At 44.0% G+C, this 26077-nt stretch overlaps 1 protein-coding gene across 4 annotated transcripts in view; it reads right to left on the reverse strand.

Annotated features, from left to right (window-relative positions):
• Positions 1 to 26077, reverse strand: part of FGD3 (FYVE, RhoGEF and PH domain containing 3) — a 93540-nt gene that overhangs the window by 49431 nt on the left and 18032 nt on the right. The window contains exon 1 of one of the 4 annotated variants that reach the window (XM_050330271.1): positions 20057 to 20209. The exons of 1 other annotated variant lie outside the window; for it this stretch is intronic. Coding sequence is in view for 1 of the 3 variants with exons in the window: in XM_050330269.1 (XP_050186226.1) it covers positions 19878 to 19902 (25 nt within the window). In the remaining 2 variants the exon portion in view is untranslated. Of the gene's footprint in view, positions 1 to 19546; positions 19564 to 19877; positions 19925 to 20056; positions 20210 to 26077 lie in introns of those variants that run through there. 2 more of the 4 variants (XM_050330269.1, XM_050330272.1) reach the window with 2 other exon arrangements.

The raw sequence follows: 26077 nt of genomic DNA on the forward strand, positions 1-26077 counted from the left end.
AAAAACTAAATGTAGTGCTGGCCCTTAATCAAGAAAAATATGCAGGGGTGAAGCCAGAGAAGTGGCTTTCATTCTCTTTTATTTAATTTAAGCCAACTGGTTCTCCCTCTTTGTCTCTGATGTGGACCCTAAGGGTTGCCTTTTGCACACAAGTCAAAAACCCACTTTCCTTACATATTTTTTCAAGTGTTATAAAATGATTTGTGAAAACAAGATTCACTGCATTATTTCCCATGGAATTTCCTGAAAGTGAAACCCGCTGTCTGCCGAGCACGCTCCGGGGTGCTCCTGGAAATGGGAAACCAGGGGGACAACATAAATAAGGACCCAGGCACAGCCCAGGTAAACACCCCCAAGACGTCTGTGGTTCTGCCAGATGCTTCCAGAAGTGAGAGCAGGTGATGTGCCCCCACTGCCCGCTCTCTTGCACCCACCAAACCTGCAGGACCCAACACAGAACGGCCTCCTCTTTGAGCTCTGTGTCCAGCCTTGGATGGGGCAAACTCTTCCTAGACCAGTTCTATCCAGGACAGGGTTAATTTCTGCAGTAGCCAGGAGAGGCATGGCCAGGACCCTGGGGTTGTTCTACACTACCTCATGTCACTGCCTGGGGTGAGGAGGATGGTCCCCTCCGGTCTGGGTGGGGTGTGGGGGGGTCAGGGTTTTGCCGCTTTCTGTGCGTTGAACCCTCCTGTGTGAATCATTCACCTCTCCTGTCATTAATTTGTTGCTGTTACTGTTTGTTTTCATACCTCATTGCTGTTTCCAGTAAGTTGTTCTTATCTCAACCCCTGATCTTCACCTTTCTGCCTCCAGTTCTCTCTCCAGCCCACCACAGGGCAGGGGGAGTGAGTGAGTTCGGGAGCATTTCAGTGGGAACACCGAACTGGGGAACACCGTTCCCAAACCCCGACAACCAGATTAGCTGTAAGGGCCACAGAAGCATTTGGGAAGTGTAGAGCTGTGTGTAAATCGATGAAAAAAATGGTCACTTGTATCCAAACCATACAAAAGGTTTTTCCCAGAGAGCCTGGCTGACGATGACTACACATCTCACCCCTGGTTACCTGCGAGAGCCCAAGGCAGAGTCACACCCGTCTGGAGGCAGCTCCCAGGCTCACACAGCAGGCATGAGCATGCATTTCCCAACTCATAAAACCCTGCAGTGAGACTCAGCTTTGCTCTGCACACTCCTTGTGCTTCGAACCCCAAGTATTTCACGGCTGGCTTGTGATTCTCCTCACACGAACGATGCTGCTTCCAATTCCTCTGCTCAAAACCAACCCAAGCAAGAAAGGACACGGATGACGCTTTCCAGAGGTAACTTTTTGCATTATATCAATCAAATAATAGGTATTTGAGGCTCCTACTAAAGTAAAACCTGAGCAAAACTTCTGAAATGCCTCGGCTGAGGTACAATTTGTATTTTCACTAATAACATCAATCTTTCTGACAGAATTCAAAGCCACCAGGAATCTCATGGCACTGAGAACTTTCTCAAGTATCTCCCGTTATCCTCACTGTTTGCACCCAGATGAAAGCCCATATTTTTGAAAGATTTCTCTTAGAGGTTGTCACAAACTTGAAGGCTACGATACAATTTTCTGTTAGACTAAGATAAAACACGAGGATTTTGGGTGCTCCACTGAGTGAGGTAATAAAGAGCCCAGCTGAACCCAAATGGCTAAACTCCAGTTCCCAGGCTTTCCTGCACCACAAAAGCCAGTTTCAGATCTGGCACTTGGCACCCAGTCCCCATGTAGCTGCATTCAAAAACAATCCATGTTTAAAATAAAATAAAATAAAATATCTTGGAGGTCTGCGATAGCAGCAAGACCCTGAAGTGTTATGACAATCTCCTGGTTTGGCACACCCTACATTTGCTGATCCCATGGGACTTCTCCTCCAGCCTTCTTTTAGAAGAAGGGATTTTGCAGCATTCCCCTGAAGGGACACAAGCCCACAGTTCCTCAGCTGTTTCACACCTTGCCCTACACTGTACTAGCTCCCAACCCTCTCCTGCTGCTCAGCAAGGAGCAAAGCCCTTCCCACCCTGCCACCAGGTACACCCTTCTCCTTCCTCTTTATGCTGCTTCATGAACTCCAGCATTTCCCTCAAACCCATCTCTCCTCCCTGCCCAGGGCCCAGCAGAGCCCCTGTCAGGGATGTGAGGGCTGCACCCACGGTCAGCTCACATTTCCCTGGCATTCCGAAACACCAAATTCAGCCAAAGGAGGGACAGCGAAGTTACCACCACGAGCCTTCAGAAACAGATGCAATCAAAGCAAACACGCCCAAAAGCAAGCAAGGATCTGGCAAGGACAGCAACTCCCCCTCCCAAAAGAGAGGCGTATCACTTACTTCTGCTTGACCAGAGACCCCCACATTTTTTCTCACTCGCTCAAGCTGTGAGACATCCAAAAAGCAGGCAGAACAGTTCCTGCTGTGGCTCTCGTTCCGTGGGTTAAATGCCATGCTCACAGGAACTGACCTCCCTCCCCCAGCTCACTTCACTTCCGACCACCACTGCGGTTGGTGACTCAGAGCACATCGATGTGGCCACTGGAGCTGCCCTCGGCAGGAGTCACAGGAGACTGCTGCTGGCTTTGAGCTTCAAACCATCTGAGGGGCAGCACGGAGGGTGTGGATGGTTTAGTCAGGAGCCTGAGTCTTTCTGAAGTAGAAAAGAGAAAGCTAGATCGTGGAGTCAGAGATTCCCAGCACGGTTCAGAGTGGAAAGCACCTTAAACACCGTCTTGCTCCAACTCCTCTGCCACGGGCAGGGACACCTTCCACTAGAGCAGCTCCAAACCCTGTACACTTCCAGGGATGGGGAATCCACAGCTTCGCTGGACAACCTGTACCAGGGTCTCACAACCCTCACAGGCAAGACTTTCTTCCTAATATCCAACCTAGACCTACCCTCTTCTGGTTTGAAGCCATTCCCCCTTGCTCTGTCATTACAGACCCTTCTGAAAAAATCCCTCTCCAGCTCTCTCGTAGGCCTCCTTCATCTCTTCAGAAAGTTGTTTTGCTTAGATACTGTTTGATATTAATGCAAGAACAGTCAGTGACAACAGTGACATGTCATGGGAACAAAAAAAACACCCCAGTTCTCAGCACTGAAACGCTCAGACTGCTTCACAGCCCCTCTGGGAAATGAGGGGCCTCAAAAGCGACAACAAATGCAATTCAGCCAGCATGGGATGGAGCTGGTTAAAAGATTTCTATCAAAAGTCTTGAAACTGTTTGATGCTCCTTCTTCCCCTCTCCTGCTCTCCCATCAGAATCCTGCTGAGAATCCTGGGAAGTGATAAAGGAAGAAGCCAAATGTAAAATTTTGAACGAACTCTGCATTCCAGGGCAGGCTCCATTCCCAGGAGCCACAAAGGGGCTGCTGCTTCAGGTTCTTATGGGAAAAACACAGTGCTGGGATTTGGTGTTTAGTGTACTTTTATCCTGTTCTGACCAATTTTAAACGCTTTAGGTGAGGATCCTTCCTTTAACAGATGTTTCTATAACATCTCGAGGGTCACTGCAGAGCATCACTGCCATAGTATCTTCCAGAAACCTGCATCAAGATTTCCCACCTTTATCCTCATCAGATTCTCCTAAGCCACATTCCTGCAAGCTGATCCAAATCAAGGCTGTGCTTCACCAGCACTGGCACACACCTTACATTTCTCATCATACGAATCACAACAGGCATAATCTGGGGAAAGGAGTTTTCAGCTCTGACTTCTCGAATAGGTTTTGACATAAAATCGGTAAAAAACTGCTTTACACACTCATTTCAGTGCAGTCTGTCTGTCATTACAACCTTGTTTTTATTGCCCCATCCAGAACAGCACCTAATCCAGGTGCAATGCCAGTCCAACACTCCTCTGCCTCTGGGACACTTCACACTCGATTCCACAGCCAGGGATTGCTCCACAACTGCTTTAAAGAAACCATTACACAATTTTAATGACTCTTTTAACCTCATGTACTTTCATTTAAAGAATCAGCTTTTCACCAGACCGACACCAGCCCTCTCCTCACAGTCAGGAAAAGATTTTGGAGTGACCAAAATGAGGAGCTTCAACACCTAACTCTTTATTACAGCACTACTCAACACAGGTGTGTAAACCAAATCTGCCAAGATCTTCATACTTCTACCACAACAAGGTAAAGAAAATGCAAAACCACAAGCATGTCTCAGAAATCCTGCTGCTGGAAAGTCATTACACACAACCTCATGCTGGGGTAAGGAAAAAAAAAGACAAAAAGTGCCCAAGCAGGCACTCACTTTTGGTGTGTTCACCTGGTTTTAGGCTTTTTATGCTGCTCTGAATACAGAGGAACAAGGACAAAAGCAAGGACCCTTACCAGGCCACTCAAATACCCCACATTCCCACCAGAGTGGCAGTGATAACACCTGCTGAGAGGTAATGCAGGATCAACTCAACTTGAAAATTTAAATCCCCTCCAGGACAAAAAGGCAGAATCCATCAGTGTCTGTATGGAAGGTCATCTTTCCCTAGTAAAAAAGTAAAGGGATATTTATTATTTTTACTGTTATTTTGTAGCAGGCTGCCAACCAATTCCTGCCATAAACGAGGCAAGGGTTAAAACACAGCAGCTGAATGGGGAGAAGGACCAGCTCCCAGCCCTGGTGATTCCAAGGGGGCTGGAGCCTTGGAATCAAGGACCAGAAAAACCACACCGAGAGCAGAATAAAAAGGCACTTAAAAGGCAAATGAGGAACAAACCAAAGCAAAGCACCACAGAATACGCTTTCCCCCAGGACTAACAACGGGCACAATAAAGCCCCGAAACAAAAATATTTTCTTTTTTCCTGTATGAAACAGGATGTGGTACTGCAGTTAGCAAGCACTTACCTCTGGCTCCTGAGGTTATTGGTAACAGTGAAAAAAAAACACACAAAAAAAAAACCATAAAAAGCTCTTCTTGTGTTTTTAACCCAAACTGAGCCCTCTGTGAACATGCAGAGGGACGCTGAGGACACGCCAGCCCCGCACAGCCCCGGCCTCCCTTCGGTCACAGCCCCAAATGACAGGGCTGTACCCAAACCTCTCTGTAGGAAGGCACTCAGCTCATCCAGGCTGGCACCTGGGATATGTCCAACCTCAGCATCTGCTGCAGAGAAGGAGGGACCAGCTCCTCGCTGGGGAAGCAGCTCCTCGCTGTTCACCACAGTGATCCAGGCACCCGATGGACGCAAGTCCTGAGACTGGAAAACTCCACTTAAGCTCCTGGTTAATGAATCTCTAAGTGGTTATAATTTAAACTCTGCTGGAGTGTAGATGAGGATTGATGGATTTGGGGGGTATTTTTTTAAGAAGTCATATACGTTCTCTCATGTGGTTTAATGCAAATACAATCATTTCTAGCTGTGTCTGCAGTGCTACTTATCTGAGGGTGGCAGCCCACACAGTCAATGACCTGACCAACACTAAGGTTAAACTGTGTGCTTCTCCAAGTTACCACTGAATGGTTGTGGAAAAGACCTCTAAGATCACCAAGTTGAACTGTCAACCCCCCAGCCCCCCACCATGTTCACCACTAAACCATGTCCCAAAGTGTCACATCCACACATTTTTTTAACGCTTCCAGGGATGGTGATTCCACCACTGCCCTGGGCAGCCTGTGCCAGCACTTGACCACCCTTTCAATGAAGAAATTTTCCCTAATACACAAACTAAACCTCCCCTGGCACAAAGTGAGGCTGTTTCCTCTCATCCTATCACCTGCTACCTGGGAGAAGAGACTCACACCCCACCTGAGTGGCAACTCTCAAGCTCTTTCATGCTTGTTCTGTGACAAACTTGTACCAAAGTTGTTCTTTTATTTTGCTTGTATTTGTACCCCTCTGCAGAGTTACCAGTCTGGCCATAGGTTTCATCTCTCAGCTGACCTCGACACAGGTGCCCACCAGTAACCTTTGCAATACAGCACTTCTGTCACACCTCAGAATTTGGACATCATAACTCACAGATCTGCTCCTAAACTCTGGCAATACAATTTCAAGCCTCCAGTGGCATTCATGAAAGAGGGTTGGAGGATACTGAACAGCAAACCCCCATACCTGGAAGGCAGTTACAAACTTCTGTGATTTAACAAAGTATAATGAGCTTTGAAAAGCTCATTCTTCTGCAGGAAGCATTTAGCTGACCTTCCCCACCCCCACACTCAAATGGCATAATTTAATTACTCCAGGCTACAATAATCAGCACAGTAACTTTCTGTGACACCAAGATCAAAGGCAGAAGAGAACCCCCCCTCTCCGAGATTCTTCCATCTCATAAGAAAAGCAGGTTAAATGACATACAAAGACTGAGGCATAAAGAATCACAAAGTAAAGGAGAAGGAGCCTGGGGCAGATGTCAGCCAGTCTGACACTGCAGGTGACAAAAGCCCTGCCAGAACGCTGCTCACAGTGCACATCAGGAGATTCAGCCATCACACGGGGCTGTCACACACTGCTCCTCCACGAGAGAAAGGGAGGCAAGAAGAGATGAGCAGCCAGACTCATCTCTTTAGTGCATGCAAGTCTTGCCCTACTTCTGTGTTCTGAAATGCAAAGGAACTTGTTTGATTTCAGCACCAGATTTCAAGACTTAATTTCTGAAGCAGTCAAGGTCCAGATGTCCAGCAGTTTAAGTTGCTGCAGGTGCCTAATTTAGAAGAGGGAAGGAGAACTGGTCTTTCATTCCTGTATTTCATTACAATTAACACAAAATCCAGACAACATTAATTCCTATGACCTTGTTTTGCCTCGCGTTTAACTGAAGATGGAAGATAACGGCCCCTTCTCCCCAGTTTATTCCTGGTTTCAGGATTGAGTATTGGCCAGATAAAAAATTAAGGTAAGCACGTGACACAGACTAGAACACTGTCCAGGGAAATCTTATTTACAGCCAAGCATTTCTCATGACAATTTTACCCTCACACTTCTTGTTCTAGCCAGGTGACCACAAGCAGGGGCATCTCTGACTCCCAGGCTGAGCCCTGCACAGCCACCACTGTGGGGTCCTGCAGCACAGCAGAATCCTTATTCAGCATTCCTGAGAATTTCCTCTGATGATGCACAGAGCCTGCTTTTTTTCCTTTTCCCTTGACAAGTAACAGGTTTTCCATTACGATGAAAGAATCCTAATTTGTAATTACACTGATTATGCAAAGCAAAGAACATATTTCAAGCTAATAACACACCTGGGACTTCACATCTGTACTGCTTTAACACAGAAACTGCAACAGTGGAGCAATCCATTACTGTAAAAACCCACAGAGATTTATAGCACAAACAAATAATCCCAGCCAAAGCCATTTCAATTTGTTCCTTTCAGGTTACCTGCAGCTGGGTGATTTACTCTGGGGATTCTCTCCCAAGAACAAAGAGAAAGATGGCAGATCTCCAATTCTCAGAACTGGGAAGGGAGAGGGGGAAAAAAAAAGAAAGAGGGAAAAGAATTACACTGCCCACCTTCCAGTGATTTAACAGACACAAGGGTGAGAAACAGTCCAGTCTGGTTGTATGAGTGAGATTCCATCCTTCACTCAAAACCATGTCACAAAAAATGCTTCATGAGCTTTGTTTCCCCTTTTACTAGAAGCTTATTAAATTGTTTTTGCTAATGACAAAAGCAGCATGCAAGGATCTCTCACTGCTCAGTTGATGTGCTTGTGCATCTTCTTAATGGCACACACTGCAACATGTAAAATCTCATTTAGCCATCAAGGACAGTAAAAATTATCCTCCACTTAAAGTTTAATGGCAATATAATGCATATCCAACAGCGTCCCAACAACTGGCTTTCTCTTATAATCTTGAACTGTTGTATTAGTTTTAGTAAACCAATGATTAGCCTCTGCTCATTTAAAAAGCCTGTATTTAGGTACTAAATAAAACTAAGCAAACCTAGCTCAGATTCTTTGCTACAGAAGTGAGCTTTGCAGGGCAGGACTGGCTCTTCTGCGTGACCACAACATGCTGTCACTCCACACTGCAGAAGTTAAAAATTCAACTTCATTATTGAAAAGCACAGCGGGTATTTTTACACTATTTTGACAGCAGAGCTGCACAATTCAAAATCCAGAGCAATTTCACAATGATCACTAAAAGAAAACATATTTCAGCTCTTAGTGTGGGTGGGTAACTCCCTACTTGAAGTTTAAGGCTTTTTTACAGAAAATGACCAAGCCACAGAGTCTTTGAGGTTGGAAGGGGCTTGGGAAGATCACCCAGTCCAACCCCTCTGTTCAAAGCAGAGCAGATCAGGCTGCTCAGAACCTGGTTTGACCAGCTCCAAGCATGGACAAACATATTACCATATGGCATCTATAATAATCCCCCCTTTAATACAAATGTAACAAAAGAACAACGTAAATTCTCGATAAATAAGGTTCCCTTTATGGAGTAAAGGATGTAGAAAAACCAGTTTATTTCTGACTGATGAGGCTGAACAGGGGCAGGAACTGCAGAGGAGCAGACAGGTTGCTGTGGTCCCTCTGCTGCACAGACTGGATGAGCGGGTGCCACGAGGGGCCAGGGCAGCAGTCACAGTTTGGAGAAGCCTTTAAGAGCCTGGACAGCACTGAGAGGCTGGCAGCAAAAGCATCCCTAGTCCTGTGCCATCTCCTGATGCCTTCCTCACGCTGGAAGTACCCAACAAAGCAATCCCACAGAGTGACTGCAAAGCCAGGGCAAGGGAAGTCGTGGAGGGGTCCAGCCATGGCGAGTGGTTACTTTTTGGAGACTTTGAGCAGCCTATGATGATGACCAAAGGTCCACAGGCCACTGTAGTGGTTTCTCAGCTGACTGGAGAAGACAATCTTTACCCCATCCCTGCAGCCCCAGCCTCTGCACCTGCTCCACCAGAGACACACACACACCCCCAGGTTATCCCACAGCTGCTCCTGAGGTCAAACTCCACGTCCCTTCCAACTCCGAGGGGACACACAAGCAGAGTCTGTGCTTTGCAGATGGAGCAGCTGAGAGCAAAGCATTGTTCCCCCAGCCCAGATCAATGATTCCTCACTCTGGGATCCACAGTCTCCAAGGTCCAAAGTGACAGCAAGAGAAAGAACCTGGAAAAGGTTAAAGGTGTCCATGAGAACAATGTGCAGATAAATAAAGTGGAAGAGGCTGAAAAGCACTGAACTGGCTCCAGTATTTCAGATCCCAGAGCGGGCAAAGAATGGGATAAAGCATCCTTTATATTTATTTCAGTCTGGCAAGCTCCAAGGAAAGTAACACCCAGCTCAAAGGCCTGCAACACAGAGTACAGAGGAAAGCTGCAGTAAAAGGAACTAGTATTAGTTTTCCAACAAAACCTCAGTTAATTCATTGTATCTGTTGCAGCCATTTCATCTCTCCTGTTATCTATAATTGCACTTTCGTCCAATCCAATCATCACTAGATGTGAAAACAAAGACATTTTGCAAGGACTCGGGTTATTATCTGGGACAACAGTTATAAATCACAAATAACACAAACCTTGTGACTCACTGCTAAATCTTCATGCTGAAGAAAAAACATATCACACTTCATAAATGCATTAGAACTCTGCCAGCAATGATTTTAAAGAAATTTTTAAGGAATTGGAAGCTCAAGATGAAGATAAAACACGTAACCTTTTCAGAGTCAGACCATTAATCCAAAATATGCATTCAGATTGATGCTGTGAAAATAACAAACGTTTTCTCTTGCTTAGGTGACAGCTTTCAGTTCTGAGGTAAACTAAGAGAGAACTGGATCTATCATTACATGAAATGCCACTGGCAACTAGCACTTTCAAATATAAATGTGTAGCTAAGAGGAATAATTATAAACCATGTTATTTGCACAGGAGCTGTCTGAACATTTGTGTTTAAAATTATATTGCATAAAACAGCACATGTATGACAGTCACTGCCTCAATAATTACTGGTTTCCATGAAACTTCTGAATCATGAGTCCATACTTTTCTTTTGTTGATGGAGAAATCTCAGCGCATACAATGTATGCTTGCTGGCAAAGCTGCATTATTGAGAAAGGATGACTGCAGGGATTTAATAAGAAAAGCCATTACAGAAATTAAGAAAAATGCAAAGAATTTTCACTGTAGAAGAAAACCAGTAAAAGAAAATATAATTACAAGATTATTTCAGATAATAAATGACTTGTAATAAATTTACAATTCTGAGCTCATAAGAGCATCATAATCACCATATGCAGTGAAAGCATATTTTAGTTATATCATCCCAATCCTCTCATGGGTTGTGGATAAATAATTTTTGTTTGGCTTGAGTTTTTTTCAGATCTATTATGGTATATTGGCTCCAGTCAGCTTTAACTGCTGCCCAGGTCAGGTCACAAGGAGATGAACAACACACCTGTCAGAGCAGCATCTTTACACATAAAGTGAGGACCTGAGTTAGCATCAACCAGTAAACAATGAAACAGTAACACCAGTGCATCTCCAAATTCCCAGGGACACTTGGTGCTTCGTTCAGCAGACACCACGAGCCCTCCAAAAAAGAAAAGAAACGAGCAAAAACCTCCCAAGCACATGCACAGGTGAGGTCTGACCATGCCCTGGTGCTTTGCTCCAGCCCACCCTGCTCCGCTCTGGGAGCGATCAGTGCACACCAAAAAAAACATTCTTTGCCTGAAGAGATCCCTCTTCCTCCTCACAGAGCAGCCAGTTTGGGATTCTAAAATGTTTTTAAATGACGTGTACAGAACTGTAAGATTACTGAAACACGTACTGGGTAGCCACCAACTTAAACCTGTCAATGCAAAAAGAACATTCAGTGTTTGTTCCACTAAACCAGTCACACATTCTTTGTATCAAATGCAATTCCTTGTGGAAGATTAACGGAAGTAGTAGTTAATTAATGGAATCTAGTAGTCCTTAGCTGGGCATCTTGTGCTCTATGCCTTTCTCAACATAAACCTGTTGCAGGGCACACTGTCTTAAAGTGTGCATAGAATTTAAACTGTAATTACATCTAACAACATAAAATTCCAACCCACTCAGCAATCTGTTGGAAATACAGATGGATAACGTTAAATTGAATTGCTGGGTTTGGGCATTTGAAAAAAATGAGACACCACCACCTGGGCATCAGGGAAAAAAAAGGCACAGTGGGGCAGGAGTTGCTGCTCCCCCCAGGGACATAAACCACACTGTTAACTTGTTCAGTGAAGGAAGGAGACCAGTAAGTGAGGAACTCTCTAGAACAAGCACATGATGCTTGGAAACAGACAGTACAAAAAGTTAATAACTGCAAGTTGTAACAGGATATTGAACTGAGGAGAGGGAAGGTCAACCTGTGACTCACACAGGGGCATAAGTAGGTAAAAACCACCACCAACGTGAAATACTCTGCCCCTGTTTAACCTTCTTGGATGACCTTTATTTTCCCTTGCAAAATGGCTGCAGAAATGAGTACTTTATTGTGCCTATGGGTGGCACCAGCTAGTGAGCACTAAAGATGATTTTCTTCATTGCATTTTCACTGGGTATGAATCCATATTCCACCTGACACTGCACCATAAGATGGGTACCAGCAACAGGCTGTCCCAGGGGTCAGCAAGCAACGGGAAGAAATGCCTGTAAATGTTTAACACCAAGAAAAAATCCCGTCTCGCTTCCCCCTCTGATGCCAACTCTGGGCACAAGGGAGGGTTGGCAGCACCAGGAATTGTGATTAACTGGGCACCCCCAGTCACTGCAGCTGAGCAAATGACCTCCTCCTCCTCCTCAGACCTACCACCACTGCCTCTGTGATCTGAGACAAGAAGAAACCTCGAACTGACACATTTTGTCTCAAAACTGGGGCAGGTTGAGAGCTCGCATTTTAACGACTGAGGATCTGAGCTGAGCCACGGTGACTTAACTGTTCTGCCACATTTTGATTGCAAAGAGTTGCAATCCTGCATTCTTACTGGGTTAAAATTCTTGTTTTGGTTTAGTGCATCCCTTAATTTAGGACAAATGGAAAAAAAAAAAAAAGATAAAACAAAAATAAAAATCCCTACCTCCCCCCCCAACTTCAATAGAAATGTTTCAAAGGCCAGTACTGGTTCTTCACTGCTCCCAATTCAATTAACATTTTCAGGCTACCTGAGAACAGGTCCTGGGTCTAACAGCACAAAAGGATTCTGTATCTTGCACTGCAGAAGCTGCATTTTATTCTCTTTTCTCACTTGACTCAGAGGTTTAAATTGGGGGGGTGGGGTGTGGAAATAACTTGGAGAGATTTTCCAAATGTTCAGCTTTCCAATAAAAATGGGAATTTCTATTAAAGAACTGAACAGAGCAAAGTCGCATTAAGCAAAAATAAAACTCCCACAAGCAGCACTCATCCAGAATCAAATAAGAATTAACACTTCACTAATCCTAAACCAGATTTACTTTGCAGGTAAGGGATAAGGGAGCAGATCAGATTAGGCAAGACAACAAAACAAGATGGCTTGGCAGAAAGGTATTCATAAATAATTCAGGCCCTAATCTTTGGCTATTAAACCACAAAGAGTAATGGTAAAATTGGTTTAATGATCTTGCACCTGTCACACCACCATTTACATGCATTTCTTAGATGAACACACTGCTGAAGTTGTTATATCAGAAAACATGTCTGATATGTTCATTAGTTATAAAACCAAAACCCCATTTTATACGAGCATTCACCTCATTTCTCACCACCAGAATAACTCTGTGAGCTGGGTTCATCGCTGCTGTTACTCTGGTTTAAATACCGTGTGTGCATATTTATCTACACTCTTGTTTGATCCACACACGTCGCCCCAGTCTGACAAAAATCAACTCCCAAACTCGTCCCAGCACACACTTTACTTCAGCACAGTCTGATCACTGATTTCCCACCTTGCCAACACTTCTTGTGCAGCACAAAGCGATGAACAGAGACACTGAGAACCATAAAACTCTTGAGGACTGCAGGACTCAGGCTGAGTCTTCATTAGCTTGTTTTTGTTTGTTTGTTTTTACAGAACAATAGGATGAATTTTTCTTTTGTCTTTTAATATCAAGGAAGAAACAGGCTAGTACTCATATTCACTATGGGTAATTATCTCCAAAGGCTGAGCTCCTCTTCCTGCACAGTGCTTTCAAAGGGAGACAGGCAAATTACAGCAGATAGGATCAGTACCATTCACAATGCCATATTTTGCAGAAGCTATTTACTCTCTGCTTTGTCCTTAACAATGCTTTAAACCAATTGCTGATTTGTTTGGATAATTAACATCCAAAATCCAATTTTTCACAGCTGAATTGAAGTGAGTTTGAGTCCCAGAGAATGCAGCTATTCATCAGCAGACAGCCCTCACCGGGTGGACGCTGCAGACAATGCAATTACCAAGCCTGGAAGGGATGTAATGTACACCCCCAAAGAAAGTATTAATAGTGGGATGAGCAGTGAAGGATAAACAAGAAAGCAGTATTTTATCATTGCATGAAAGAGCAGTACTCATTTGCAAGATCTAATTGCCTACATCATGCATAGCTGTGTTGAGAAACAGTAAGTACTTGAGTGGAAAACTCATGAAGGCAGCTGGGTCATCCACAGCTTAATAAAACCATGTGAACTCTGGTATCCTCAAGTGGCATCATTAGTCCACTCACTCATGTCAGTCAAATTTTCATTATTATTACAAGTAAACCTATGGCAAAGGTATCGTCACCTCATCTCTGCAAATGATACACTGGAATTCTTTGCCTGTTTTGACATCCCTCATCAAAATTTTAATCCATAAACATGGTGGATCTGGCAGCACAAACCTGTTCTGGGCTAACTCAGTCATGCCATTTGCAGCCATAACCCTGCAGTAACCTCTTGCTAGCCCTGCTGGTGGAAAAACATTTCAGCTACTGAAGGTCCTGTTAAAGATACTCCTTCCATTGAAGGTAAACTTCCCTTGCATTAAAGAGGATCGATGGTCACACCTGCTGCACTTCAAATGGTCGATATGCTTCCATTTTCCCCCCTAATTATGATTTTCAATGTTACTGGGAGCTACTTTACATGTAGCAAGGGACCTGTCCACACCCACCAGAGGAATTATTCACCTACCAGTAGATGCAATGTCTCATTTCTGCCTCCCTTACTGCTGAAAACACGTTGGTTAAGTTGGTGACATCTTAAACTTGTGTTCTTGGTCCTCACTTTCTTTTTCTCTGCTTTCCTCAGATGACCTCCAAACACACCCAATGAGCACAGAATCCCAGGAACACGGGTAGGAGGGCAGCTGGCACAACTCCTGACTGGCACAACACAGCTATCCTTTTTCCCATTGAACTGTGATTTTTGACCCATAAACACAGCACAAATTACGTAAGGATGGAAACTTACCCACTTTAAACACAGGCTCTCAATCAGCTATTCTGAAGAATTCCTTTAAAACCATGAGAAACACCACGGACACAGCGTGATGTATCACAGAATCATCACAGAACGGTTTGGCTTAGAAGGGACCTTAATGATCATCTAGTTCCAAGTCCCTGCCATGGGTAAGGACCTCTCTGACACCTTCTCCCACCTTCCTTTTTCCTCTAGTTGCTCCGTTTAGTATCTGAGTCAAAGGCAAGCCAATGCTGGACGCCGCTGTTTTGAGCAGAAAATGTGTCTGCAGAAAGTTCCCAGTATGCACAGCTTCATTTTCTCGAACCATTTGCTTTTTCACTACCTCTTTAAGGTAAAGAAAAGACACCTTTACCCACCCCACTGCTGCCTGACCCCACAGCGTTCAGCTCTTCTCCCTGGGCACACTTCAAAGGGGCAGCAGACACCCAGTCTGAAAGACTAGAATGTCCCCCTAGATTTACTTAAGTGGCTTAGAAACAAAACCCATTTCACATTAATTTAATAAACACATTCACATACTATTTGAGAGAGCTCTTTATTCAGTTTCCAAGAACATAAGGATGAAGGAAAAAAAAAAAACCCTCAGGATTTTCCCCTACTTTGAAATATTCTCTTGGTCTTTTCTCTTGTCCCCAGTCCCTCTCCAGCTCTCCTGGAGCCCCTTTAGGGGCTGGGTCCTGTCAAACTGCCTCTTGTCAAACTCAAATCTCAGAGTACCCTGCTCAGAACAGGCACAAGAGGCTGCTGCTCAGAAAATCCATACAGTAGAAACTACTTATTTTCATGGAAAAAAGAGATAGAACAATCTTTCAAACCAAGGTTACAGATATTCTCTCAAAGCTCTTGGCTTCAAGAGCCTACAGCCACATTTGAATTTTGAGAACAATTTGTCTCTCTCGAGTGCAAAGATTCCACCATTTAGTCTAACCAGTAGTTCCTCTTCCTTGATTGACCCATGCTAAAACTCAGGCAAAAAAAGAATATTCTGAAAGTAGGAAGACATGTAAGTTCTGTTGTACACAGCAAAGTGTATGTTACCTGTTTTTACCTTAAAGTTTAAAAAAGCATGTAATTCCACTTCCCTGGGAGTATAAGAAACCAGAAGAAACTACCAAATTAATGGCAATATTAGTTTATTAGTGGCAATTATTGGAATTGCCTGTATTTCCTTGACATTTTAAGTTACCTTTCTAATCGGTTCAGAGGGTGTGGGAGCTACTCAGGGTTTACACTTATACTAAAGTTGCTCTTCATTTTCTTTGAACATTGATGGTAATAGCACAGTTTGTGCAATTCTCAGCACTGCCAAGGAAAAGACTCAAATTATTCCAAAATACAGATCATTCTCTACTGAGGCAGACACCCTGCTTTTCCCATGTAAATACAGACACTAACCATAAAACAAAAGAAGTCCCACTGATTGATGTAGCATTTTCAGTAAGCTTTGCTCAGTGGATTCTTCTCCAAACCACTGACACCCAGCCCTTCTCACAACACGCTCGAAAATCCTGGGCTAACCCTTTTCTTTTCCAGGCATTATTACCCTGGCTCTGCTTGAGGGAAAGTCCCCCTGACAAGAATTGTTTCGAACAGGTAGAGCTGCAGCCAAGCACAGTCACACCGAGCTTCTGGGACACAACAGATTCTTGCAGACCTTACTCAGGGTGCTAAATCAAAGTTTTTCAAACCTGACTCTGGATATGGCCATGAGCATGAGTGAATCCCATGGATTTCAGGGGCACTGCTCACAGTTGCAACACAGAACCCCACAAACACTGACCCACAGCTTTCAAACTGGGACTGCCCACATGGCTGAGAAGTGGTTTATGGGGTCAGAGCCCCGCAGAAAGTAAGACATTCAATTTTGTGAGCATTGCCTCAGAAAAGGCAACAAATTACCCACATTTAATCTTCAAAATGTCTGCTATTATAAGGAAGTCACCTCCAACTAGTGCTGCATGATGAAAGACACAAGCAATGGTTCTAGAAAGCCCACTTAGAGACTCATTGCCCACCTCACCTCTGGCAAAGCAACAGCAGTGCAAGTAAGAACACAAACACAACAGAAAGTACCACTGCAAAGTCAAAATCTGGTGTTACTACTAGATGGAAGATATTCTCCAGTCCATTACCAACATAAACCCCCTGGCTGTCAGCAATGTTCCATCTTTCTCCAGTCTCAGTCCTCCATGACCTAAATATTCACTGATTAGTACTTCTGTGCATTTAACTCTTTAAGGGCCCAGTCCTGAAGCTCTTCATATTCTTCCATCCAGGCTGCTCAGGAGGAACACAAGAGCACTGGGCAGCTCCTCTGGAAGAGGAAACTCAACACCTGGCAGGACCAGCACGGGAGCTCCTTTAGCCTTCTCTGTGTCATACCTATTGCCACTCATTCTGGTTCTCATAACATAGTTGTGTTTGTGTTCTTACTTGCACTGCTGTTGCTTTGTTATTTTATTGTTTAGCCTCCCCATCTTCTGAAACCACGCCATTCTTACCACTCATTCACTAAATACAACCCAAGTTAAACCAGCCTGTCTTTCATAACCAAAGTGGTCGAGACCTTGAGCTTTTTTTTCAGTGAAGCGCCTTTTTTTTTTTTTTCCCCAGACCTCTACCATTTTTGTGGCAAGGGTTTTTTATTTCCCACATCTGCATTTATAGGGGAAATTAAACTTCAACTGATCCCAGGCTTAAGTGAAAAAGCTCAGTTTTGGTTTCCTGTTGGAACTTGCAACGGCAGAAACTTCTTTGGGGGGGGGGAGTGAAGCAATAGCTCTATAAAAACAGAATTCAATTTTAACATTGAATTGTGAGTTTATCCACTATGATGAAGTCTTCACTTTTTTTAAGGGGTGATGAGTGGGACCCTGTAAGCTGGAAGGAGTTTTTTAGCCTTGGGTGGAGTCCTTCATGGCAGCCTGTACACCAGCACTCCCCACCTACCAGGAAGGGCCAAGAAGGAGGATTACACTGCAAGCTAATGCCAGTCTGACACACAGCAAAACCAGCTTGTTCCTAATAAAATACCACCAATTAATTAAATCCTGTTTTCTAGGACTGAAACCCACTCTCTTCTCTTTCCCCACTTAGAAATTGACAAAATTAATCGGAAAAAACGAAATACAAATGCCCTGATTTCAGGCGACTGTCACTGAGCTCTCAGAGCACTCCTCCTGAGAGCAGGGGGAGGAAAAAGCCTCCTTTCCACCACTGACACCCTTGAGTACCAAGGATGCTGTAATGGCATCACCAGTGTCAATCTGCCCTATCCCCATTGGATTTTCATGCATTAGAGGTTTGGATTTCCTTACAGTACCAAGCTCGACTCCAACCTTGGGAACGAGAGGGGGTTTGTTTTGTTGTTTGTGGTTGGGCTTTTTGAGGGGGGAGGGGAAGGGTGAATTTAGATTTGTTTTTTAACTTCTCCTATATTCACAACTTTCAAGTTTTTGCCCTCCAGCATTATGGTATGTTTCCTAACTCTAACAGTCTTGAAAGCAAAGTATGTAAACACAAAAAGGCTCCTGCTCTTACTTGTTCTTCTCATCATGGATTTCTCTCATTGTTTGAGCCTCTGGCTCAAATGAAATCTTTTTCTCAAGATACTTGAGATGAATTTCCAAAGGACTGGATTTCCAGCACATTTGCTGTGTTTGAAATGGTAACATCAGGTAACACTGAGGAAAAGGGGAAATGGGCCGTGTCACGCAGGCATGAGGTTCCTCAAAGGAGACAATCCTACCCAGCTCCAGGTAATTCCTGTTAAACATAACTTGAAAATTTAGCCCCAGCAATTAGACAGAACTCAGCAGTTTTCCAAATTAAAAGAAGCCATTATATTATTCATGTAGCAGCAAACAAAACATTAGGCTAATGGGCCTGAAGAAGCAAACGGGGTTCTTCACGTTCTCATGTCAGGATATAGGGTAATAAGACAAAGTCACTGCCACACTGGACTTACTTTTCAATTACCTCAATGCTGAAACATCTCACAGCTCTGTCACAAGGGCAAGTAATCCACCTGTTCTCAGAAAATGTCACAGAAACCACACTTTCCTTCCAAGTTTACATAGGCATGAGTGACAACTGCTGTGATTTTTACTTCCATTTACCCAAATCGCAGTGGAGGTTTTTTCCCCCATCAGCAAGTATTATGATAATGCAGAAGTGTATAATTACCCTCCTCTGCCGACACTGAAATGTCACCTCCACAGAACATCTCCTACTACTTGTAGTTCCACTAAATTCACTATCAATTACACAGGCTGCTGTTACAAGTATAAAACAAACACCTGCTCTCCAACCCTAGAAAACCTGCCAGGAGGAGGCAGAAGACAGCACTTAAGAGAGAGATCTCCAGGCAAGATGTCTACTCCCCCAAATAAATAATCATCTGCAAGATTCCTGAGCTTGATCACCCCAAAATATTACCCTGTCCCGCATGGGGACACCGGAAGAACACAAGAAGCCCCAGGACCACGGAAGAGCTCAGCAGAAGTTTTCAGATTTGCAATGCCAAAACTAGAGGAAATGCAGACCCTTAACTCCTTCTGGAGGTGCTCATGTCCCTGCTTGGATGCCACCTTAATTGTACAGCAAATTATATACACTGGACTGAGCTTAACCAGAGAAAATCCTGCAAACCTCATTCACTTTAAGAGCTGGGTATCATTAAAAGTCCCACAGCAACAGGAGCTGTAAGATACTCCCTCAAACACACCTCAGAGAATGTCTAAACAACAAATAACTTAAAAAACAACAGAACAGAAAAGGCGTGGAGGGAAAGCCTGATCCAGGTCTCCACGTTGTCATGGTGACTCCCCAGTCATTATGTACTTCAGATACATTTAGAAAAAAAAGCTACATTTTCAACCCTCCCCAAGCAAATAATGCAAGGAAGGAAAAGAAAAATCCTGCCAGCTTGTCCCACGCCACCCAAACGGCAACCGAATCCTTTGATCAGGCAGCACCCCTGATACATTTTAATCAATACCTTCCCTGCACTGTGAAATGAAATCAGGTACTCAGACAACAGGCAAACAGGCATCGGCAGAAAATTCAAATTATCAACCTGTCCAATCCATTTCTCATACAAGACGAGGATGCTATTTGAAATGTTTCTGACCACGCTTGGACCAGCTTCGGAATATTTTAAAAAGAATTACTTACAACATCATTTCATTCTTCCCCATTTGCAAGCAACTGGGTTTTCTTTCACCAAGTACTGCCAGCCCCACATGTTTTATCACAGCCAGCTCAGAGGGAACGAAACCCTCTCAACATCCACACGCAAATGCCGCATAAAGACGGGTTTTAAAAAGCATAAAATCAACACAGCTCGTTAGGGAACCGCAGCGAGCGCTCGACCACCGCTAAATCACTCGCACGGAGCGAGCACTGCCCACCACCACCACCAAACACCCCCCTCCTTGCACAGCAGGGAAAGGCTGATGCCCAAGCACAGTTGTGCAGTAGCAAGACACCATTTTCCAAAGGATACCTGCAAACAGCACGAAGGGCTCCATGAGCGGGCGGCAGTGGAGCAGAGCACGCAGCATGCAACGCTTGCCGGCGCCTCGCCAGCCCCACCATCTGCCCCTCGCCCGCCCACCGCCATCCCCATAACCCCCCAACCTCCCCCCATCACCCATTAACGCAGCCAGGCTCTTCTGTCCTTACTGAGCAGCGGAGGGACACCAGGTCACTTGAAGGTTGCCCGCTCTGTCCTCCTGCAGGGCCTCCCAAATCAAAAGTGCCCAGCGAAATTCAGGCTCTTCCGTGTCCCCCCTGCCTCCCTTTTTTTTTTTTTTTTTTTTATATTCATTCAAAGCTGTAGGAATACACTCAGCCCTTGACAATGCCAGCTTGCATGATGAAAGAGCAAAAGTAGTTTTGAGGCTGCAGAATGCCTTTCCCGGGTTACCATGGAAATAAATGTGGGAAGGGGAGGGGGCTTCTCTGATGGCAACTGCTGCTACTCGGTGGAGATGCTCTAAAGCCGGGCTGCGTGGGACTCCACTCCAGGAGAAGAAAACGTGCTTTGCTATTACTACTGTAATTTCACCAGCACTTACTTTCATTTTCACCAAATTTCACTGAGTTGAAATGCATGAAACTTCCCCCAGACGCTGGTTGAAACAAGCACAGTGTAAGATCCCTCCAAAGAGGAGCCGAAGAAACTTCATTTACATACTGCAATTTGCACAGATGGCAATTAATGCTCAATTGCAATTAAAACTTGGTTGACAAAGTGGAACCTGTTGCAAGGCTGACTAAGTTTCAGGAAGGCTCGATAAGGAGCATCAGCCCGTTGTTAAACCAATCCCAGTGCTCCGGCAGAAGTGGCTGATATCTCCCACCCACATGGGAGGGAGAACTGGTGGGGAGAAATATCCTAACCCAGGTCCCTTTCTGACTTCTCTCTCACTGCAGCAATTTCTGCCCTAATCTGAGCTGACAATATGCAGCTTGTGCAAGAGCATCTTCTCCTTCAGAGAAGGAAAAAAAAATAAAATTATGAAAGCGTGGTTTTTACAACATCATCTCACAGCAGGAAGATGAAGTAATATTACATTTACGCACATGGAAAACACACTCCTGGTGCACGAGTGGAGAAACCCCGGAGGGAAGGTCCATCTCCCTGTGAAGCAGCAAGCAAACAGCCCAACCCATACACTTCTACCTGTCTTCCTCCCCAGCCAATGTCAACATTTCTTTACTGGGCCACGAATCAAAAACCCTAATACAAATAAAACACAAGTCTGATCTTATGACACCACAGTAAAAATGGGGTTTGCTGATCACAAGGGACCCAAGATCACACAGAGGGATTCTCCTTGCTATGCCAGGCTCCTCCAGCTGCCCTCACCATCACGTCCATCCCTCCCACCAGGCCAGCTTTCCACCGTGCCCCTCTCCCGGCACCAGCAAGCACCGACCAGGGCAGTGTCCCCTGTCCAGCTGCCCATCCTGATGCTTCTGCCCACTTGTCTCCTTCTCTCCAGGGACTACTCTATCCAGCTAATGAATTTTGGAAAAACAGAAAGGAAAAAGAAGAGAAAAAAAAATTTATTGTGGAGCTCTTTACCCCTTTTTCTCTGCAATGCCCCTGAGGAGCAAGGAGAGACAGAGAGCACAATGCATAAACCCCACTTCCTCAGGAAACCAGATTAAAAGCCACACCATCGACGAGCAAGGAAGCTCAACAGGACCAGGAGAACTCACATGGGAGCAGCTCAGATGGATTATTCTTTTCTTGAAAAGGCAGCTGCCAGGGAGAGACAAAGGTGAACACTGAGGCAGAGCAGAAGGCCAAGAAATTTTCAGGGAGAACATGTATTGATTATCAAAAGTAAAAAAAAAATACATTTATATGTATACAAAAATCACACATATATACAGGTATGTCTGGGAAGGGCAGCCAGGAGATCTCTTCAAAGCCTCCCTAAACAAACAAAAAAGCATCAGTGTTTTAGACTTCCTAAAAGCTAAATAGCAATAGACTGACCAGCCAACATTCCTGTGATTACGTGGCTGAAACTCCTCCAGGAGAGGAACATACACATCACACACATCGTACCTTGTCTCCTAGTAACAAGGCAAGGTATCACATGTGCAAAGCTGAGGGGGAAAAACAGGCTTTAGTCTTTTATTGCAAAATAACAAATGGAATAAAAACTGACAAGCGACTAGCTGTTTCTTGCTATGTGATCCTCCTGTAATCTTCTTCAAGCTTTTTATCAGCATTGTGCACGTGCAAAGAAATGAAGAGTTAATCCCGTGCTTGCTGGTAGCTTTTAGATGACTGATAACCTCTTCTTGCAAGAACACAGATATAATTTAAAAAAAAAAAAAAAGAGGGCTGTTGTTAAGGATAAACTAACACTTCAAATCATGTACCCAGGAAACAGGGAACAAGGAAATACCTGTTATTTGTTTACCCTTTAATGCTGTGACAACTACATTAACCTGCCAATGAAACAAAGGAAAGCAGTCACCCTGCCCACCTGCAACATCGATATCTGATGCAGACACTTGCACTGCTGTATTTTCATACTGTCAGTAGCTGCATGCACCAGAAATGAATAAAAAAACAAACCCTCAGAAGATGCAATAAATCACCCAAGCCATAAAGGCACAAGCAAAAGAGCCTTGTTTATATCTGTGTGAGAGCTGCACAAGCACACCATGTTACCTGGTCCCCAAATAACACCACGAAAGGTGAGATGGTGTACTAGCCCTCGGAAATGAAGATTTACAGAGGAACCTGTTACATCTGTGGTTTGCAATAGGTATTTTTACCATTTTCTCTCGTGCAGAGCTGGCTGTGTGGGCTGACAGAAAACTCAGGGCGCTTTTGTGAGCCACATGGGCTTTCCAGGCATTTCAACCTAAATCCAAGCCACCTGAAAAGGAAAGCTGAAGTGCTTTTTTAAAAGACGACTTTTCACAATTCTCCTGAAGTTTTCAACGTTTTAAGCCCCATATCTGCCAATGTCCAGCATTTCCTTCTCATGTAGCAGCAGGAAAATTCCTCCTGTACACTAACAAGTTCTTAAAAGGTGCTGCCCTACTGCTGCTTTAGAATGGCAGTTAAAAAGGATTTATCAATTTGTTATTTCCTCCTGCATCTCTCATCACTGCAGGGGCATTGCACCTTTAAAGCACAATCATTCCAGTCCACACAGTGTTTCCTTGGTGGCATTAAGCCAGCAAAGGGGGTGAGAAACTTCTGAAAACCAAGATAACTGTTGAGAAAATGGAAGTAACTTTGCTGTCAGTCACCTCTGCTGCCAAAATACATTCCTTTGAGAGCTCAGCATCTTTGCTTTTTTAAGCTTAGACATGCTAAACAGAAAAAAAAATTGCCTTGGTCATATAAATTTCTGCAACTTATTTAATAATCTCTCCCCTAAGATCCTGCAGTAAAAAAAGAGAGCTTTAAATCACTGGTGTCAAAAGAAGATTAAATGCCCAAATAACTTCAGCTAGTTCAGCTGGGTAATTTTTCTACTAAAACTAAATAAAATATTCCTCAATAAAGCCAGATGAAGGGGTCTTTAGAGAGCTTTGATCCAGCCATTTCATACCACATTTCCAGTGCCTAAATTTCACTGTACTAATAATAGGTTATTATCACCATTACCATCACCAACAACAGACAGGGAGTGCTGACCCATCCTTTAAGCACAAACACCTCTGAGAGGCTCTCAGCCTCAGGCTGAGTGTCCCCAGTGCTCTGGAACCACACCAGGAGAAAATCCAGAACAGAGCTGGCATGCAGTGAGGGACAGAGTTCAATTCAATCTATCTAACTCAATCTATCACAAACAAACATGAAAGGTGTGAAGTGCCTTTTCCCCCACTCTCATTGCATCTCCACGGTCAGAAAAGGCTTTGAAAGCAAGCAGAACGTGTCTGTGTGAGGTCACTGATGGGAGCTCTGTAATTTCTTCCGAAACATTTAGAGAAGAGGAATGAAACTGGAAAGCTGAAACCATAAACTATGACATGCACATTTATCCACAGCTGACTTTGCGATTTCCAGTTTGGTTTTTATCAGGACAAAACCTCACGGTCTCATTTCCTCCGGTTTCCAGGGAACTTCATTATTAAAACATCGAGTTTTAAAATAGACCATGACTTCACCCAAAAAAACAAAGATAGTCTTTGTGTGAGGGGAACCACAGTTGTGTGCTTTGAACGGTGCATAACGCTGCACAGCTTTAGCAAGAGCATGAGCCAGGCCAAATCTTTTTCAATTTTTAAATATAATCCTTAATTTTTAATACATGGATCCATACATTATACACATACATGTATACATGTACACCTTGACAGTCACTCCCTTTAATAACTTCAAACTTAAAACAGAGGCAGTTTGCTGCTGTTACAGTAATTGCTCGTGGTTCATTTTATGCATCATCTCCTTAAGAGCAGTAGGAATAAAAATGTGCTCACAAATAACATATCAGTGAAGAATTTTCTTCCCAAAACTCCAACCAAGGCTGCCACAGCAGACAGTGCACAGGAGCAGCACATTGTGCTTGGCTCTGGAACGTTCTGAAATCATCAGTGAAGGAAATCTCTGCAATTAGCTGGATATCTGTGTATGTGTGGTGTAGCTAACTGGCCATCTACATTTCTGTGGGTCTCACACAGTTTTTTTGGAAGCTCTGGGAGGTGGAACAGCAGCGCCTGCTCTTGGTGAGAGCACTCTGACAGCAGCTTGTTGGAGCGGTGTCCAATTTTAATTTTATTATGCCTACAAAAGCACCCAGCGATCCCAAAGGAAAGCAGAGATAGGCACTGTACAAATACTTACTAAAAACAGGCTTTGTTCACAGTTCAAACAAAGAATGCTTGAAAATGAAAGAAGAGGGGGGGAAGGAAAGTGTTGCCAAGGTTTCACAGCGGGAACAGAACTGGAGCAGAGACTCCTGGCCAGTCCTTCCCGGCTCCTGGGACAGGGCTAACCCCACTCCAGCACCAGTCAGCGAGCTGGTACCATCCCTTCCAACAAAAAGAAGTAAATACGAGCCTTTGTTATCCCACGGCACAAAACACATAACTGAAGTGCATGTGTTCCTGGTGCACACAACTCCTTGCTGGCACACAGGAGAGGCAGGGGAATTCTTGTGGGAATCCCCTGCTAAAACACTGGCAGAACATCACTGGCTGCGTTAGTCACAGCCCAACACAACCAGAATGTGCAATTCTGCAGGAAAAAACAAAAGTGCAGGAGCACACAGAGACAGACACCGTGCAGAGGAGTTACTCCCACAAAAGCTTCTCATGCAAGAAGTAGTAAAAAGAAGACAGCATTATCCCTTTTGGATTCAGCTGCACTGAGCAGCAAGTGTACTTGCAAAGAAATCAGATTTAAGTCGGTGTTTCCAAGCAAAAACTTCAAGTCTTTCAAGGAACGTGTTCCTCTTCATGGCAGGGTCATCCCACTGCTGCCATACAAGGTTTAACAGCTCAAAGGCCTTCTCTCCCACAAGCAGAAGAGCCTTGGATTGACTTTCACAGCTCCATTAAAAATTGCCTTTAAAGGTATCCACTGGCACACAGAAAGAGGCAGGCGGGCTCATGCAGAGATTTTTATCAGAGTCATATTATCCAGAACAGAAACTGTATTTTTATAAGGATCTACATGTAAATACGGGATTCCCTAAGAAAGGGCCAATTCCCATAATACAGCAATGTAGCCAAAAAAACTGGAAGGTTTCACTGAATTAACACCTATTTTTCATGACTAAAGGTGACAGAACTTCTGATTTATGAAAAAAGCTTTTACATTCAAGGCCTTATTCCAAGGTTTGGCAATTAGCTGTACCTATGTATGCTTTCGTGAAAAACAAAGCAGAAGTCTTTTCTTTTAGTTTTCCCCTTCAATTTATCCTTTGCTGTAAAGAGAAAGGTTACAATTCACTCAACTGCTCATTTCTCTACTAGGATTAAGAGGTAAAAATGCTCTGGTTTCCTTGCCAGGAACCAGAAGCAGCACAACTGCCTGGCATGGCAAATCCATGCATCTTGCTCCACACCAAGGGAAAAGTTAAAACTGCATAGATACAAATTAAAAAAAAAAAAAACAAACACAAAATCCTAATAATTTCTGTGTTGCATTGATCAAAAATCAGTGCCTGTACAAAGATCTGCAAAGTTAAAATCAAGTCAAGCCTGCAGTTTTTACAG

The sequence above is a fragment of the Myiozetetes cayanensis genome, unplaced genomic scaffold (genome assembly GCF_022539395.1).
Source record: "Myiozetetes cayanensis isolate MyiCay16 unplaced genomic scaffold, myiCay2020 scf40, whole genome shotgun sequence".
NCBI lineage: Eukaryota > Metazoa > Chordata > Aves > Passeriformes > Tyrannidae > Myiozetetes > Myiozetetes cayanensis.